General features: G+C 39.0%; 1 protein-coding gene across 1 annotated transcript; it reads right to left on the bottom strand.

Moving 5' to 3' along the window:
- Positions 1 to 108: 108 nt before the first annotated feature.
- Positions 109 to 15,121, bottom strand: LOC117372912 (RNA exonuclease 5-like). Its single transcript, XM_033968812.2, is given in 20 exon segments — positions 109 to 245; positions 402 to 493; positions 969 to 1,153; positions 2,029 to 2,467; positions 3,641 to 3,733; positions 4,712 to 4,832; positions 5,231 to 5,272; positions 5,274 to 5,335; positions 6,030 to 6,138; positions 6,549 to 6,643; positions 6,931 to 7,033; positions 7,566 to 7,660; positions 8,053 to 8,191; positions 9,029 to 9,144; positions 10,795 to 10,883; positions 11,133 to 11,240; positions 12,119 to 12,233; positions 13,104 to 13,230; positions 13,546 to 13,832; positions 15,058 to 15,121. Coding segments are annotated over 19 exon segments (2,457 nt in total). The 5' UTR covers positions 13,794 to 13,832; positions 15,058 to 15,121; the 3' UTR covers positions 109 to 166.
- Positions 15,122 to 15,249: the final 128 nt, after the last annotated feature.

Raw genomic sequence — 15,249 nt, 5'->3', positions numbered from 1 at the left:
CATTCACTCAGGAACTGCCCCTGGGATCATCTTGTTTACTCTTTAGCTAGTGTGTGCTTAAGGTTGATGGGCAGAGCATTCAAAACATGCAAACATCAGACAGAAAAGTCCCACATGGTCCAGTAATCGAACCCAGGACCTTCTGGCTATGAGGTGAAATGATCCACTACTTTGTCACTATTTGGTCTTCCCAGGAGGCGTTCTTGATCTCCACAAAGCACAGTCCTGGTGCATCCTGGTTTCCCCTGAGAGAGAAGATACAGTGCATAAGTACAAGTACACAAGTAGAAGTAGAAAAATACAAGTACAAACGTAGAAGTAGAAAAGTGGATGTACACAAGTAGAACTGCATAAATAGAAGTAGCTCTCACAGTTTCCCAGAGTGTGGTCAAGCAACTCACCTCAGGACCACCACAGACAGTGTCCCCTCTGGTAGACACCGGAACAGTTTACCGAGACGCCGGTCCAGTTTCCTCAACCTCTGAGCCATCGTCTGAGATCAAACACAAGAGGGCGCTGTGTCAGGTACATAATACAGTCAGGGACCATAGAATGAAGCAGGAGTAGGGAGGGGGTGAGATATTGTTAGTTACATTTAATCCAGTGCTTTTTTTTAAAATTGTACTTTTCAGACCCTCATACTGTAACTCATACTGTGACTTTTGCAACAGTACTCTTACTTGAGTAAAAGATATGGTTCCTCTTCCCAGTATGAGTTAGTTTACAAGTGACAAAAGCTTTATGCTGACAATATGAAATGATTTGAACATTTGTTTCTTGCAGCGCGCCTTCAGATAGTTTTAGCTTGCCTCATTTTTGATGTTGCGTCCTGATAGTTACTCTTTAACTTTTACTCTTACTTGAGTCATTTCATGGACCACTCTTTTGTATTTTAATGGTACTCTTACTATAGTGCAATTTTTAGCTACTCAAATACTCAAAATTTATTGCACTAAATGAGAACATACTAGACATATGAGTGCGCCATTGGTCCTCTCCTGGTCCACAGTGTCCCCCTGTGCGTCCACAGTGTCCCTGCTGACAGGTGCAGACAGGTGCAGGGGTGTGAGGGCAGGGCACAGCAGGAGGTTGAGTTGGAGGAGGTCTTGGGAAGCACTGAGGGCTGCCCGTCTGCTGTCTGCACTCACAAACTCTGCACAAACATGTACATCTCATTTAGAACAAATAAATACAGTTAAGGTTTTGGTCTGGCGCTTTTACTTTGTAAAAGCTTTTTATCTTAATTCAAACTACTTCACTTTTCAGTGTCTGCAAATATCATTCTAGTGCCCTCTGCTGGTATTTTGTTCACAGTGCAGGATGTCTTTCGGCCTTTTCTTATAATGTAAACTGTGGATTACCCACTGAGATATCTGAAATGTACACCTCTTGTGTTAAGTCTCTGCTGAAGTGAAAACTAACTCAAAATGTAATATACTAATAGATTGTGTCCTAGAATTTCTATTGATGTAAAGAGAGGTGACAGTTACATTATATTGCAAAATATGAATATATAATAGGAATAACAAAGGAGTTCACTGTACAGGAGTTGTTTGTCAGAAGAACTTGTGTTTAAAAAGGGGGTATTTTACTTCTATGAGGTATTAACTGCTAACACAGAACATGTTTAGATCAATATTACCTTTTATTGTTTTGAAAATTAAATATATTTGACATATTAACATGTTCTGTGTTTGTTTTTAATGCTCTGAGTCTCATTGCATCAGGTTTGTGAAGTTGTAGTGTATTGTTTTATATTCTGCTTCTTTATATTTATGAAAAATAGCTCTGTGGGTGCATGTGTGACATAGGCTTTGGGGCTGAGTATTGCACAGAATCTTACAGCTAGGACTAGACAGCAAGGAGGGCCGAGGAGAGTCCGCTAGATTACTCAAGCATGCATGGTAAAAAGCTCAAAACACTTGATTTTGCATAATACCACCCTTTAATAAAAGTGTACATTTGTGATACTATTGTGGAATCAAAATTTGTACATTGAGTATTTCATGAAAACGTATGAAGACTCACCAATATAAGCATGTGTGGCTCCTTCTGTGTGTGCTGGTGTGATTATCCTGACCACTGGACCAAAGCAGCTGAATGTGTCCAGGAGTGTGTCTTCCCCGAGTGTCCTTCGCCCGTTCACTTGCACTGGGACGCCTCTGCCTCCTCCATGGGCATCTCTGTGGTTGTTTTCCTCTGTGTACCCGCTCTTGTGTGTGGAAGCCTGGAGGAGCAGCCTGGGTACATGTGTAGGTTTCTGGGCGTCTCCATGGGCGTGTCTGTGGTCGTCTCCGTGGGTGTCCTCCCCTGCGTGCCCCCTCATGTGCGTGGCAGCCTGCAGTAGCAGTGTGAGTGCTGGGCAGATACTGGACATGTAGAGCAGGCGTCGGGTCATGGGGTCAGACTGAAGAGCCTCCAGGGTAACGTCCACGTCTAGACTGGACTCACTCAATGGTCTCTGCACCTGCCATGGGACACAACCAAGGAGAGAGTTTTAAACATAAACAGATCGACTCTTCGTACAACAAAAAAATGGACTGATAAAGTATAAGTGCATATGTAGGAGTACATAAGTAGAACTACACTGGTAAGAGTACAAACGCAGAATTATACAAGTAGAAGTATACAAGTATGAGCGCACAAGTAGAAGTACAAAAGTAGAAGTTCAAAAGTAGAAGTACAAAAACTTCAAAATAGAAGTACAAAAGTAGACGTACAAAAGTAGAAGTACATTAGTAGAAGTACACAAGTAGAAGGACAAAAGTAGAAGTACAAAAGTAGACGTACAAAAGTAGAAGTACACAAGTAGAAGTACACAAGTAGAAGTACAAAATTAGAAGTTCAAAAGTAGAAGTACAAAAGTAGTACACAAGTAGAAGTACAAAAGTAGAAGTACAAAAGTAGTACACAAGTAGAAGTACACAAACAGAAGTATATTAGTAGAAGCACATCAGTAGAAGTACAAAAGCAGAAGTAGATTAGTAGAAGTACACAAGTAGACGTCGCAGTGGCTTATTTACACTAACAGCAAAAATGACTAAGACTAGACTATGATATTGCCACAATATTCATTTGACAGTACCGGTACCAGTATTCATTATTGTGATTTTGAGGAGATGCTGAACAGAGCTAAACTACTTTTTCCACCAAAGCCTTGACAAGCCTTTGGTGCTATATTACTCTCGTATTCTAAATAATTAAGATAGAAAAGGTCTAACAGGTATCTCTTCATACTGTCTGCATTGAAATGGAACAAAAGAAAATGGTCTATGTAGTTCCCTCTGTTGTTTTAGCTGCTCCTACAACAACACAATGCATTTAAGCAGAGAAACTTGTAATTCCATATATTGTGACAGCCCACGATATTATTGTGAGACCTTTGGTGATATGATATCACAATATTTCGGTTACTGTTACATCCCTAGTCTGCAGCGCATAAACCATGTCCCCAGCAAGCAACCACAAAGCCACTACTGCATGATGTCATCTGATGTTCTACTCTAACACAAGTGCTCCTCTGTGCAGCTCCATATATATTCACCAGGCTCATTCAGCAGTGGCACACATCATGACAGAATGTGATGTCATGTCTGGCCCTTTGCAGATTAGTGTGGTGTGCAGAGCCTACATTCAGTACCTTGACACAGTGTCCGTGCAGTGAGAGGCCGTTCAGAGTGGACAGAGCCAGAAGAGCCCCCTCAGGCAGAGCAAACTGGACCTCTGCATGTACCTGGAACAGAGACAATGATGAAGGCTCTGAGCTCACAAAAGTCAGAGTACATCCTACCAGGCCAATATTAAAGGTGCTATATTACCCAAAACTGACTCTTGTGAGCTTTACGCCATGTTAGAATGTTGTTACCTCATCAAAAACTTACAAGGCGTTGTTTTTGATTTCATTCACACATGTTAAATAATTATGTATGTCTGTCAACATCTCCTTTACCTTCAGTTCAGTAGAGATGGACAATCATCCAAATGATTCTAGTGAAGGTGTATGGAGTTTAAAAGCACACTGTAGCACTTCCTGTATTACCAAATGACATCACAAGGTAGAACAGAGTGTTTTCTGGTCGAGAGAAGAACTCAGGCTAAATATGCAGAGTTTGTGCGTTAAAAATGTGTGAATGAAACAACTCAGGGTCTGTTTGTGATGAGGAAACAACAGTATAACATAGATCAGAAAACAGTGTAATATGGGCCCTTTAAACAAAAAAATGAGGCATTTTAATATTCCAATATTTTGGGATGATTCTGATAACAATTATCTGTAGATGTTTTTTGCAATCCCTCACACAGGTGCTAAAATGTGCACTTCTTGGTTAAGGCACAAATTATTCCATAAAAAGTGAATGGAGTGTAAAATGAAGCACAACTGCAAAAGGGCTTTTTTGTTTTTAGTTTTGTCCTTTTTCAGTTTTATAAAGCAGATTTTTAGCTTTTAAAAATTATTGACAATATACTTATATCTATTAATTTTGCATTTCTTCACAATTATTAAAGCTGAGGTACACACACATTTTGGGTTTTCCTCCAAAGACTACATTGTCTGCAGCTAATAAGCATTTTAATTCTTATACACGTAAGAGGTACGAAGTAAGAGCACTCTGACTGGCTGTGCTTGGGCGATCCACCTCAGTATCACTTTATAGAGATTTTAGGGAATGTGAAAGTGACATAATAAAGTGTCAATACATTTTAAGCATACCCTGACCGCAGTGTGTATGATCCTGACAGAGCGCAGGGACCCGCAACAGGAAAACACGCGCCTCACATCTTCTTCTGATGAGTGAGGAGGGAGGGGCCCTGCGAAGACCACGCACATGTCCCTAAGAGGAGAACAGGCCTGGGGACAGAGGACAAGCTGTCAGCCGATGTTACCATGATTATGATGGGAAAGTATCATTACTTTTTCAACATCTATTTTATGTCCACTGACAGATTACCATAGCATTTTATTGTGTAGAAGTTTGACCTTTGTAGTTATAGTAAAAACATCAAATTTAGCTTGGCTTTGCTTTAAATGTTCCAGACTATGACATTAAACTTAAACTATGACATTAAACTTAAACTATATACATTTTAATGCTCATCTTGTTTGCTTTTATGTTTCTGATTTTGGAGTAGCCAAATAATTACATTTAATATATATTTTGTTACTGTTTTGTAATGATTATACTGTGACATATGCACGTGATGATTTGTGAAATGTCCTGCCAGTCCTGACCTTAGATGTGAGTACAGTAGCCTGAGCGCCCCCTGTCTGTCCAGAGGAGAATTGAATCACAGAGAAGGAGGGACACTTGGGCTGGTCTCTGAAAGCCTGCAGCACCTGGACACAGGAGGTTACACAAATGGGAGCTTCTCAAACTGAGTTGTTAATACTGTGGGTATGTGGACGTCTTCTGGAGTATTTAATCTGATTTATATATATATATGGTAATAATTAACAAAGAACTGACAAAGATCTGTAATGTTTTATAGCAACCTTTCTGTGATATCTTAAAATTAATAGCATTATGGAAGCCATCAAATGTCAGTAGATATTATATTATAAGGGAACATCCAAAAAGCTAAAAATGGGCTGTGATCTTGAAGCAGAATATTGATCCATAACACTTGAAAAATATCTCCTCAAAGATGGACACAAAATAAAGGTTTTGATTGCTCCCAGACTCCAGAATCCCATTACAGATGAGTTTGTGTGCACATCAAAAGAAATTACTGATGTTTTTTTTTCTCATTTAACTTAAGGGCAATGTAGAAAACAATGCAAAAAAATACCCAAATCTGTATTTTCTCATAAAAGTGATAAATAAAAACACTAATTTCTTCTTGTTGGCTGCACTAGGACAAAATAATCACATATCGGGTTGTTTTTCACACCTTTTCACACATTTTAAACCCAACCCATTTTAAACTCTTATCATTTGCAACTCAACAAATCTCTAGTCATTTTGTGCAACCTCTGACCCCCACCATATCATCATAACATATCCATATTCCGTACATAGGCTTACTCTCACCTGTCTGTCAGAGCTGAGCCATATCTGCTTGGACAGGTGCAGGCAGACGTCCGAGCGCCTCCCAAAGAAGGCCACTGAACGCCCACAGGTGTGCAACACATCTGCAAACCTGAAACACAGGGGGCAAGACTTTAGTAAACATCAGGGATATAACCATACTGTTTTATAGACGTAATGGTAAGCTCTCAGGTCAAAATACATCGTTTTGTTCACTTTGTTTTCTAGTTTTATGTTCTTAATTGTGATCCATAGGAGGGGCTGAGAGCAGGTGGCACTTTGTTGTGATGACATTTACGGCGACGTCAGCACCACAGTTTTATAAAGTCATTTTAGCTGAATATTGTGATTTAAAATGTCCACATTATACCACAGTGACCCACAGGTGTCACAGATCATAACTATAGAGCAGACACAAGCATAGTAGCTCTTCTTTAACAGTTTACTTAGATATATCAGTTGATAATGGGATAACAAAACCTTCACGCCATCTTGCCTAAGTGTACACTGTCTGTGCGTTACCGTGAGCTGGTGTGTTCAGCAGCTGTAGGGGGAGTGCTCTCTGGTTCTTCTGTCAGTGTGATTCCCCATAACTCCTCCTGGTGCTCCTCCACGATCTGACACAGACACAGACACACAAGAATCTAAGCACGTTTTGCATTATCCACCTTTACAATCATGGTCAATTCATATATTAAGCTTCAGTTGGTATATATGTATGTAAATTCATTCATTAGATTTAGTGTTTTGTTCTGGCTCTAGTGGGGAATTAAGTCTGGAGTCGACAAAAAAAATTTGACTCTAACAGATGCTTAGTACAGGATTTTAAGCTTTAAAAAGGACTAAACACATCTGCTTAATGTTCCTGGCTGAAGTTAATGTGATTGGTGAGAGCAGGCGTTACCTTGAGGGGTCCATTGGAGATAAAGTACTGTGCCAGCTCCAGTGCAGCGGCAGCGTCCTCACAGGGGTCATGACCTCTCATGTCCTCAGTCTGGATCTGCTTCCTGTGCAGTACCACACACACCTGAGCTCAGACACTACTGTTTCATATGGGCTTGTAAGGACAAATGAGGATTCAAACTGCACACGATAAACATTAGCATCTGCTTGGGACATAAAAAATACACTACAGTAGGTATGGATGCACCAAGCTATCTTTTTCTTCAAATATCAAATCGATACTTTGGCTTTTGGTGTCTGTCATTAGCCAATATCAAGCAACTGAAAAGGGCATTTTATTTCCACCAAAACACAGTTAACTTACTATAAAATATATCCAATTGTGTTATTCATCCAGCAATTAACTACTGAGCATCTTTGCATAAAAAGTTCAAACATTATGAAACACTCTAGTCTTAGTGTCTAGAAGAAATATCATGGAACACTCAATACAGCAAATTTTCTAGGATCGGCGCCAATATTCAATACCAGTATCTATATTGGCGCATCCCTGATAGTAAGGTTTGATGAAGCAGATAAAAGTCTAAATTACACAGAGTAGAGCTAAATCTAAGCGTAAACAGAGACAGTACTCACTGCAGCAGAGTCTGGGCCAGCACCTTGAGCTTAAACCTCTGTCCAAACTCTCTCCTGTAGAGCAGTGACGTGTCGATCACGTGAGGGTGGACCATCTGACACAACAGTCACATATTTAAGCAATACTTATTACACTACGCAGGTTGCATAGGGAACTGTTTTTAAGTCCATAAATCAGTTCTGCTGTCAGCTGTCTCCATTCTTAATAACTGCACTCTTTTATTAGCATGTCAGAAAAAGTTTTTTTTCTAATGTAACTCCCTCCACTACCGGTAGATGACATCCTAACCCCAGTTCCAAGTATTGTAGAAACACTGTAGTTTACTGTGTCTATTATTTTAAGTTCTAAAACTCAAGAAAAGGTACATGGTTAAAGGCCAATAGCAATACAAGTAATGCATAATGTGTTCTTTAAAGGAGATGTACTGAGCTTTTGTGGCTCTTTAAACAGGTATATTCTACTTTGTGTCTGACACTATGGTCTGACCTTGAGAGCCCGGAGGTCGTTCTCCAGTGAGTGTCCCACCAGCACCGCGTCTCTGGGCAGGAGGGACTTGAGTCTGGCCTGGACCTGACTCAGGGTGGTCTGCACTGGCTTCAACATCTGGCGTGTCACCCCGGAGAACCTGGACAAACCACAGTAGACTGAGGACAACTGCACAAACTACAAACATACATACTGTATGTATGTGTATATGTGTATATGTGTGTGAGTATGAGTGCGTGTGTGTGCGTGCGTGTCTGTAGGGCTGCAAAAATCATCACAGCTGAATCAAAATTTAAATGGATGCAATTAGATAATTGCAAACACGTTTTTTTAAAAGTCTCTTTAAACCTGTTATGTTAGACTGTTATCTCTTTAAAAATATATCTGGTGTTGTGTTTCATTCACACATTTGTTTGAGTAATCCTTTATTATTAGCCTTTCTAGAAGTTTTTCAACTCTCAAAACTCAATAACTTTTTGTATTGAAAAAAAATTACAAAAAGCTTCCCACTTTTGCAAAGTAGCTATACACATGATAACCAGCTTTCATTTATTGAATGTTGATATTGTGATTATCATGACAGGCCTAGTCACATTCATACACTTGTGTACACAAACACTTGGGGTGAGGTGGGTTAAGTGTCTTGCCCAAGGAGACAACAACAGCATTCATCTGTGGGAGCTGGAATCACAGCGCCACCCTGTAGATCAGTGGACAAACACTCAAACAAACACTGAGCTGCTGTCACTCCTGATCTGTACAAACATGTTCTGAAATGTGATTCTTGTATTAGTTTGTCAGTTCAGATTTCAGTCTTTTTGTCAATTCTTCTGGGCGTGTTTAAATGTGAACTTTGAAGCGCATTATTAAAACATAAATCACTAATCTAATCACAATGCTTGTCAGAAACACCTCAATTTGATGTTTTTCTCCAAATCATTCAGTGTTGCATGTATGTCAATGTGTGAGTATTTACTGTGTGAGGTAGCTGCGGATCTTGTTTTGGGGTTTGACCAGCTCGTCCAGGACACAGGCTCCAGAGCTGTCCACCAGGGAGACACGGGTCAGCTCGCTCCCCTTGTCTGTGAGACACTGTCAGGACATCAGCACAAGTATTAGCGTTTACCAGTCACAGGGGAGACGATGGTGGGTCCTAGAGTTATCAAAAGTATCGAAAATCAGATACTAATTGATAATAAAACTAGTATCAAAAGTAGATACACTTTTATATCAAGTATCAATACTAAAATAATCAAATTCACAGGACAGAAGTGAACTTTTCGTGAATAGCTTTACAAAGATCTTGAGCTGTATCAGAACAAGTATAAGACACATAGACTAGTTTACACCCATGGACCACTATGGAACCTACCTGGACGACTGAGGGATTACACAGATATAAGGCCACATGGTAACATAAAAGTAAATACTATGACTTAATGTTGTAAAATAAACACATTAAATCATAGTACTTTTTTAAAATTATCATCGTGGTATCAGAATCGGTATTAAGTATCAAGTCTATTCCTTAGTTTGTAGTAGTGTCCTAAACATACAGCAGAAGTGATAAGTGGCATTTGAATTCCATATGGATCACTTGTGCCGCCATAGTCTCAAAATAAACCAGTTTTCTCTTTCTCAACATCCAGAGGGAATCATGTGTTGTTTTTCTAATATTTAAGAATAATTTTAATACACACTTACTTACACACTAGGGCTGTAGGCGCCTAAACATATGTCCTGCTGATCGATTAGACGACTAAAAAGGGGGATTGGCAAAAGCTCTCAAAACTATTACATATCTGTGTATCTGATCCAAACTGCACTCACAAGACTACACCTGCAGGGGGAGTTCATGCAAAAACAACTATTTATACAGAGAAGTACTAAAACTGTATTTATATGGAAAAAAATGCTGATTAAGCTACTGAATCACTACATACCTTCGTGTTGCTGCTGATGCCCCATATTTTTATCTAAATAAAGTCATTACTTGACTATTAAAGATTTTGGTAAACTAAGACTCCATCAATCGATTAATCGAATACACTAATAAAGACTACAGCCCTAACACACAAAGATCAGTATTTTACATTTTGGTATCGATCTAAAATGACTATTAGTAGAAGTGGCTCCATTAACTTCCTGTTCAAAACCATAGAATTGATTTTCATTGGCCTCTTTTGCCAGAGTATCATTTGTGAAGCTCATAAAAGAAGTTAGCAAACAGAATCAGGGTTCCCACACGCAGCTTGAAATCAGGACTTTTCCAGGACATTTTTTATTAGGTAATCGCATCGTCTACAACTACGTAACCCTATTTTTTTTTTTTTTATAGTTTTTAAATAAAGATGTAGTGTAAGGCTATACCCAGACACAATTCATATGAATTAAATTCACATATGAACATATATTATATTGTCTTTGCCTTGTGGTGTCACCATATTGTTGATGTAGACATACGCCTAGATCACCACATATATTTTCTTGTGGTCAAATTCAAATTAGATAGAAGTAGTAGTAAACAAAAAATACTTCATGGACAGAAAATATATTTTCCAGGACACTCAGGCTTTTTTCTCATTTTCCATGTATTTTCCATGTCTAGAAAACAAACCAATCATTTTCAAGGTTTTCCAGGATGCATGGGAAACCTGAGAATATACAGGGTACCTCCAAATATTGGGTTGATGCCTAAATTCTGGCATGAACTGTGTTTTAGTATAAAGAACCAGACGGTACCATCTCACAGTCGAGGCCGAAGAGCGGGCTGCTGTCAGTCACCTCAGGGTCAGAGTCTGTGCTCACAAAATCTTCACAGCCCGGACTTCCTGCAAAATACACATACTGTTCATACACTGGAACCTGCAAATAACAGAGGAGGTGGACTAGCTAAAAATGTAGCTAATCGTCTAATCGTCCCCTCTACTCTCCTTGGCCTCTCCACTACCACTTCCAGTGTCCAGATCATGGGGGAAGACATCTAAACATCATCTAACTGCCCACAGCCTTCATCGCAATGCTGGTGTGTGTGTGTGCATGTGTGTGCATGTGTGTGCATGTATGTGTGTGTGTGATACCTATGAGGGGGAAGTTCCTCTTGCTCATCTCTGCTGAACTCAGGAGGTACGCTGTCAGCCCCCTCCTCTCTGTGCCAAACTCACGGATGACTGGGTGACAACTCAGACCTTCACAAACATGTGGAAGTGGGACGTCAGAGGGCCATTCACATACATATTATACACGAAAGCACAAAAGTTTGTCCTTATTATCAGTAAACCTGAAATGTGTAAGAATGAAATACACAAGAAGTTCAGTTCAAGTTGTTAACTTCTCAGTTTTACCTTTTTTTTATTTATTTACTTTATAAATATAATAATTTACTTTATTTACTTTTTTTATTTGAAACGAACTGAGGTCACTGTTATAGAACAAACATTGCAATGATAACGTTATAGCCTTAGGGGCAGCCCTTACATTTACTATTTTGAGCGGGAAATTACACATTAGAATATTCTCACTAGGGTTGTTAACAAATCCATCAAATGCTAATACATACTTAAAGCCACAGTATGTCACTTTTTAGCCAAATAAAAGCATGTTTCTCCATTTTGGTTGTTTTTATGGGACTGAAAAACTGAGAAAAACATGTATCATTCAACTCCTTAGTCAGAGGGCTTATATGTCCACAAAGGAGAATGGCTTCCTCCTGCTTGTTTCCATGGAAATGTTCTTACTTTGACTATAATGTTCCATGGTATGGCACAAAACATAACTATCTCTGTGAAGAATTTTCCAGAGTATGGTTTTAACTTATATTTCAATGGAATCATGCAGGTGATGGGCTAGTGCTAGGAAGTTACATACTGTACCTTTAAAGTAACTGGCATCAGTTCTTTTGTCTAAAATGGTATCTAAACCATTTATTTAGTATCAAAATAGAGATTGAACTTTCTGTATTGTGAACATGTATTTTCAGAGCTGCAATCACAAAAGTAAAAGGTCAAATATTATACTTATATGACTTATTTATGGGTATATAAACATGCATGATCCATATGATTACTTGTATGTAAGTGAGGGCTCTTCTGTTTCTTCAGTGGAGGATGGTAGACTGCTGGCACTTCTGAGCTGAAGATCTCAGACACCAGGTTTGTGGAGGAGCAGTTTAAAGTCACCCTCTAAAACAGGAAGACACAGCAGACAAAAAAACTGAACAGTGATGACATATACTAAACATTGTGTGGGAGAGAGCTGGTGGAGAATGGCTGCAACCGTGGGGCTCTGTTCAAGTTGAAAATGACCTGTATATATAACACTATAACAATAACTGCACCATATCTACTAGAGAATGTCATCTTTCCTTGTACAATGTAAAGTAAGGTACACTTTATTGTATGGTTTTATATTTCTTATTTCCATGGAATCATGCAGGTAATGTGTTACCGCCAGGGAGTTACATACTGTACCTTTAAAGTAACTGGTATCAAAACTGAAAAACATCACATCAAGGGACAACATTTCTGAATAGTTTTAGAATGACACTGAACACAGCTAGTATCTGATCACAATGTAATATAAGAAAGTACTATTATTTTGTGATTAACTTATATTCTGTCTAAAATGAGTGTTTAATATCCTCATTGTGGCACTAATACTGGTATGAGTGTCCAAGCCTTTTCTTTAGTATCATAATAGAGATTGAACTTTTTGTATTGTGAAAAAGTATTCTCAGAGATATACAATTACAAGTATAAAAGGACAAATATTATACTTATACTTATTTATGGGTATATAAAATCTGTCCTCTATATGTGGGACCCATCTCCAGATCTTGACCTAGTCTTGGTCATGACTACCGTAGCTGGAGGATTTAACCTATTATACATTTTTTACATTCATAGACCAATTACCTCTAAAGCTATTCACATAATCCCAGTTTCCTTCTTCCTCAGCCTCTCCATCTCCTCCTCCTCACCAGTCCGGGGGTCAAAGTTCTCGCATAAGCCCATGTTTTAAGTCCTTCAGGGTTAAGAGCAGTCAGTACTTACAGTGTTGTACTTGGTGCGCAGGTTGGGCAGTGACAGGTAATGTTCATAGAAGTTCCTCTGACTCACATGGTCCACAACAACCACACAGACCGCCTTCAGCCTCTTCTGTCTGCGCAGGCCATACCAGCTGAGGGAGGTATACACAAATGCATCACATTGTACATTCAGCTACGTCAACCTTATCCTATGCTCCACTGACCCTCTCCTCTACATCCACTGCTCCATCTGACCATCCCCTCTGAGCCATCTGACCCTTGCTTCCTGTAGAATGTATTTGAGCAGTTAATATTTCAGTTTTCTTCAAGTGATAATGCTCCTGGACTTTCACAAAAAGTACATTTGTATATCTAGTTGTAGCATTTTGATAGAATAATTGAAATAAGATACTTTTTATCCACATAACCCTAACAGATTAAATATATAAAATAGTCACATAAGTTACCTGGGCCTCCTGAGCTGCCCTGGTGCCTTGCCCAGAGCAGAGTAGTGCAGTAGCTCCAGCAGCTGCTCCTCACTGATGGGCATCTGAAGGTGCTCTGCGTTCACAGTGAACCGAGCAGGACGCGGCGTGTGGCCATTTTGTCTGACCTCTACGCTGTCTGGATCAGGCTTCCGTCTTTTGGGCCCATTGTCCTCAGCTATGTCTTCAGCATTTCTTTTACTGCAGTGTGGGGTTTGAACAGTATCCATGTCCAAATAAGTAATTATTGTGAATTATCAAAGGGCTACCTGAAAAAAAAATCCATAAATTTATATTAGACTACATCAGACTTTTTTAGGATTACAAGTATACTTTGTCTCCATGGAGATGTTTTGCTTGACTTGGAAACTTGATACTGTGGATGTCTATCTCCATGGAGACAAGCAGGAGGCAGTTTACAAGTCAGATCTATGGAGAGGCAACTTTTCCAATCGTAATTATGCATGTTTTCATGGTATTTTAGCAATACAACAAAGATATTTGAATAAATGCAAGACAGATAGGTCTAAAGACATACTCTGGAACATTCTAGGCATAGCAATAACATCTACAGGGAATTGACATTAGCGTCCCCTCTACCAATAATTATTATTATATTATATTACACATATAATTGTGTTTTACAGTTAACTGCTTAAGCACTAGTTAACGCATTGATTGATTAAAGGGCCCATGTTACGCTGTTCTCTCATCTATGTTAATGTTTCCTCATCACAATCATACCTGGAGTTGTGTTTTTTCACTCACACAAGTTCTTAGTTACTTCTTTCAAACAGATAACACTCTGTTCCATCTTGTGATGTCATGTACATCCAGGAAGTGCTCCACTGTGTTTTTAAACTCCACACACCTTCACTAGAATCAGTTGGATAATTTTAGCCCTGGAATTGCCAGTCTCTATTGACCTAAAGGTAAAAGGAGCTGTTAACTTGAAAACGACTGCTTCATGACATCACAAGGTGGAACAGAGCATTTAAAAAGCCTAATAATGCATCCACACTCAAACATGTGAATGAAACAAAACACAACAACATTCCAACACGACTAAAATCTCACATAAGTCAAGTTTGCATAATAAAGCACCTTTACACGAAGTCTAAACTGGGATTACAACAGTATTGAACCTGTTCTAAACCAGGACTGAACCAGGTCTGAAGCAGAAGAACTATATTTGGTCTAACAGATCTAAATCAGTTCAAAATCAAGACTAAACCTTGTCTACAGCAGGACAGAATATTAAAGTTCAAAATTAATCCCCAGATACAAACAGTAGTGTTTGTACCACAATCTGAGACCCACGATTGTAGAATATGACATTTATAAAGTTGTAGTAAAGACAGATAACCCATTCATAATCATCTATCCACAAGCTCTTTCAGGAAGTTCTGTGACTACAACCTCCTAACATTACATCTAACTTAGACCATCTGTAACATATTTACACACTCTAAATAGTTTAAACATAAAAAATACCACAAATCCAGCGAGTATTTCTGCTTCTTTCCCAAGTTACCGGCTCGTGTAGCTGAACACATGGCTCTGCTAAACATCTGAAGCCTGTACATGAAACTCCCGTCAGTTATCAACGTACTTCCGGTTAACAAATATTTTTTGTTTGTTTGTTTTTTCAGTTTTAGACAACTGCAGTTCATATATTAAGTAATT

This window comes from Periophthalmus magnuspinnatus, chromosome 1 (genome assembly GCF_009829125.3).
Source record: "Periophthalmus magnuspinnatus isolate fPerMag1 chromosome 1, fPerMag1.2.pri, whole genome shotgun sequence".
Taxonomy (NCBI): Eukaryota; Metazoa; Chordata; class Actinopteri; order Gobiiformes; family Gobiidae; genus Periophthalmus; species Periophthalmus magnuspinnatus.
The sequence above is the reverse complement of the archived record's forward strand: the minus strand, read 5'-3'. Positions and strand labels throughout refer to the sequence as shown.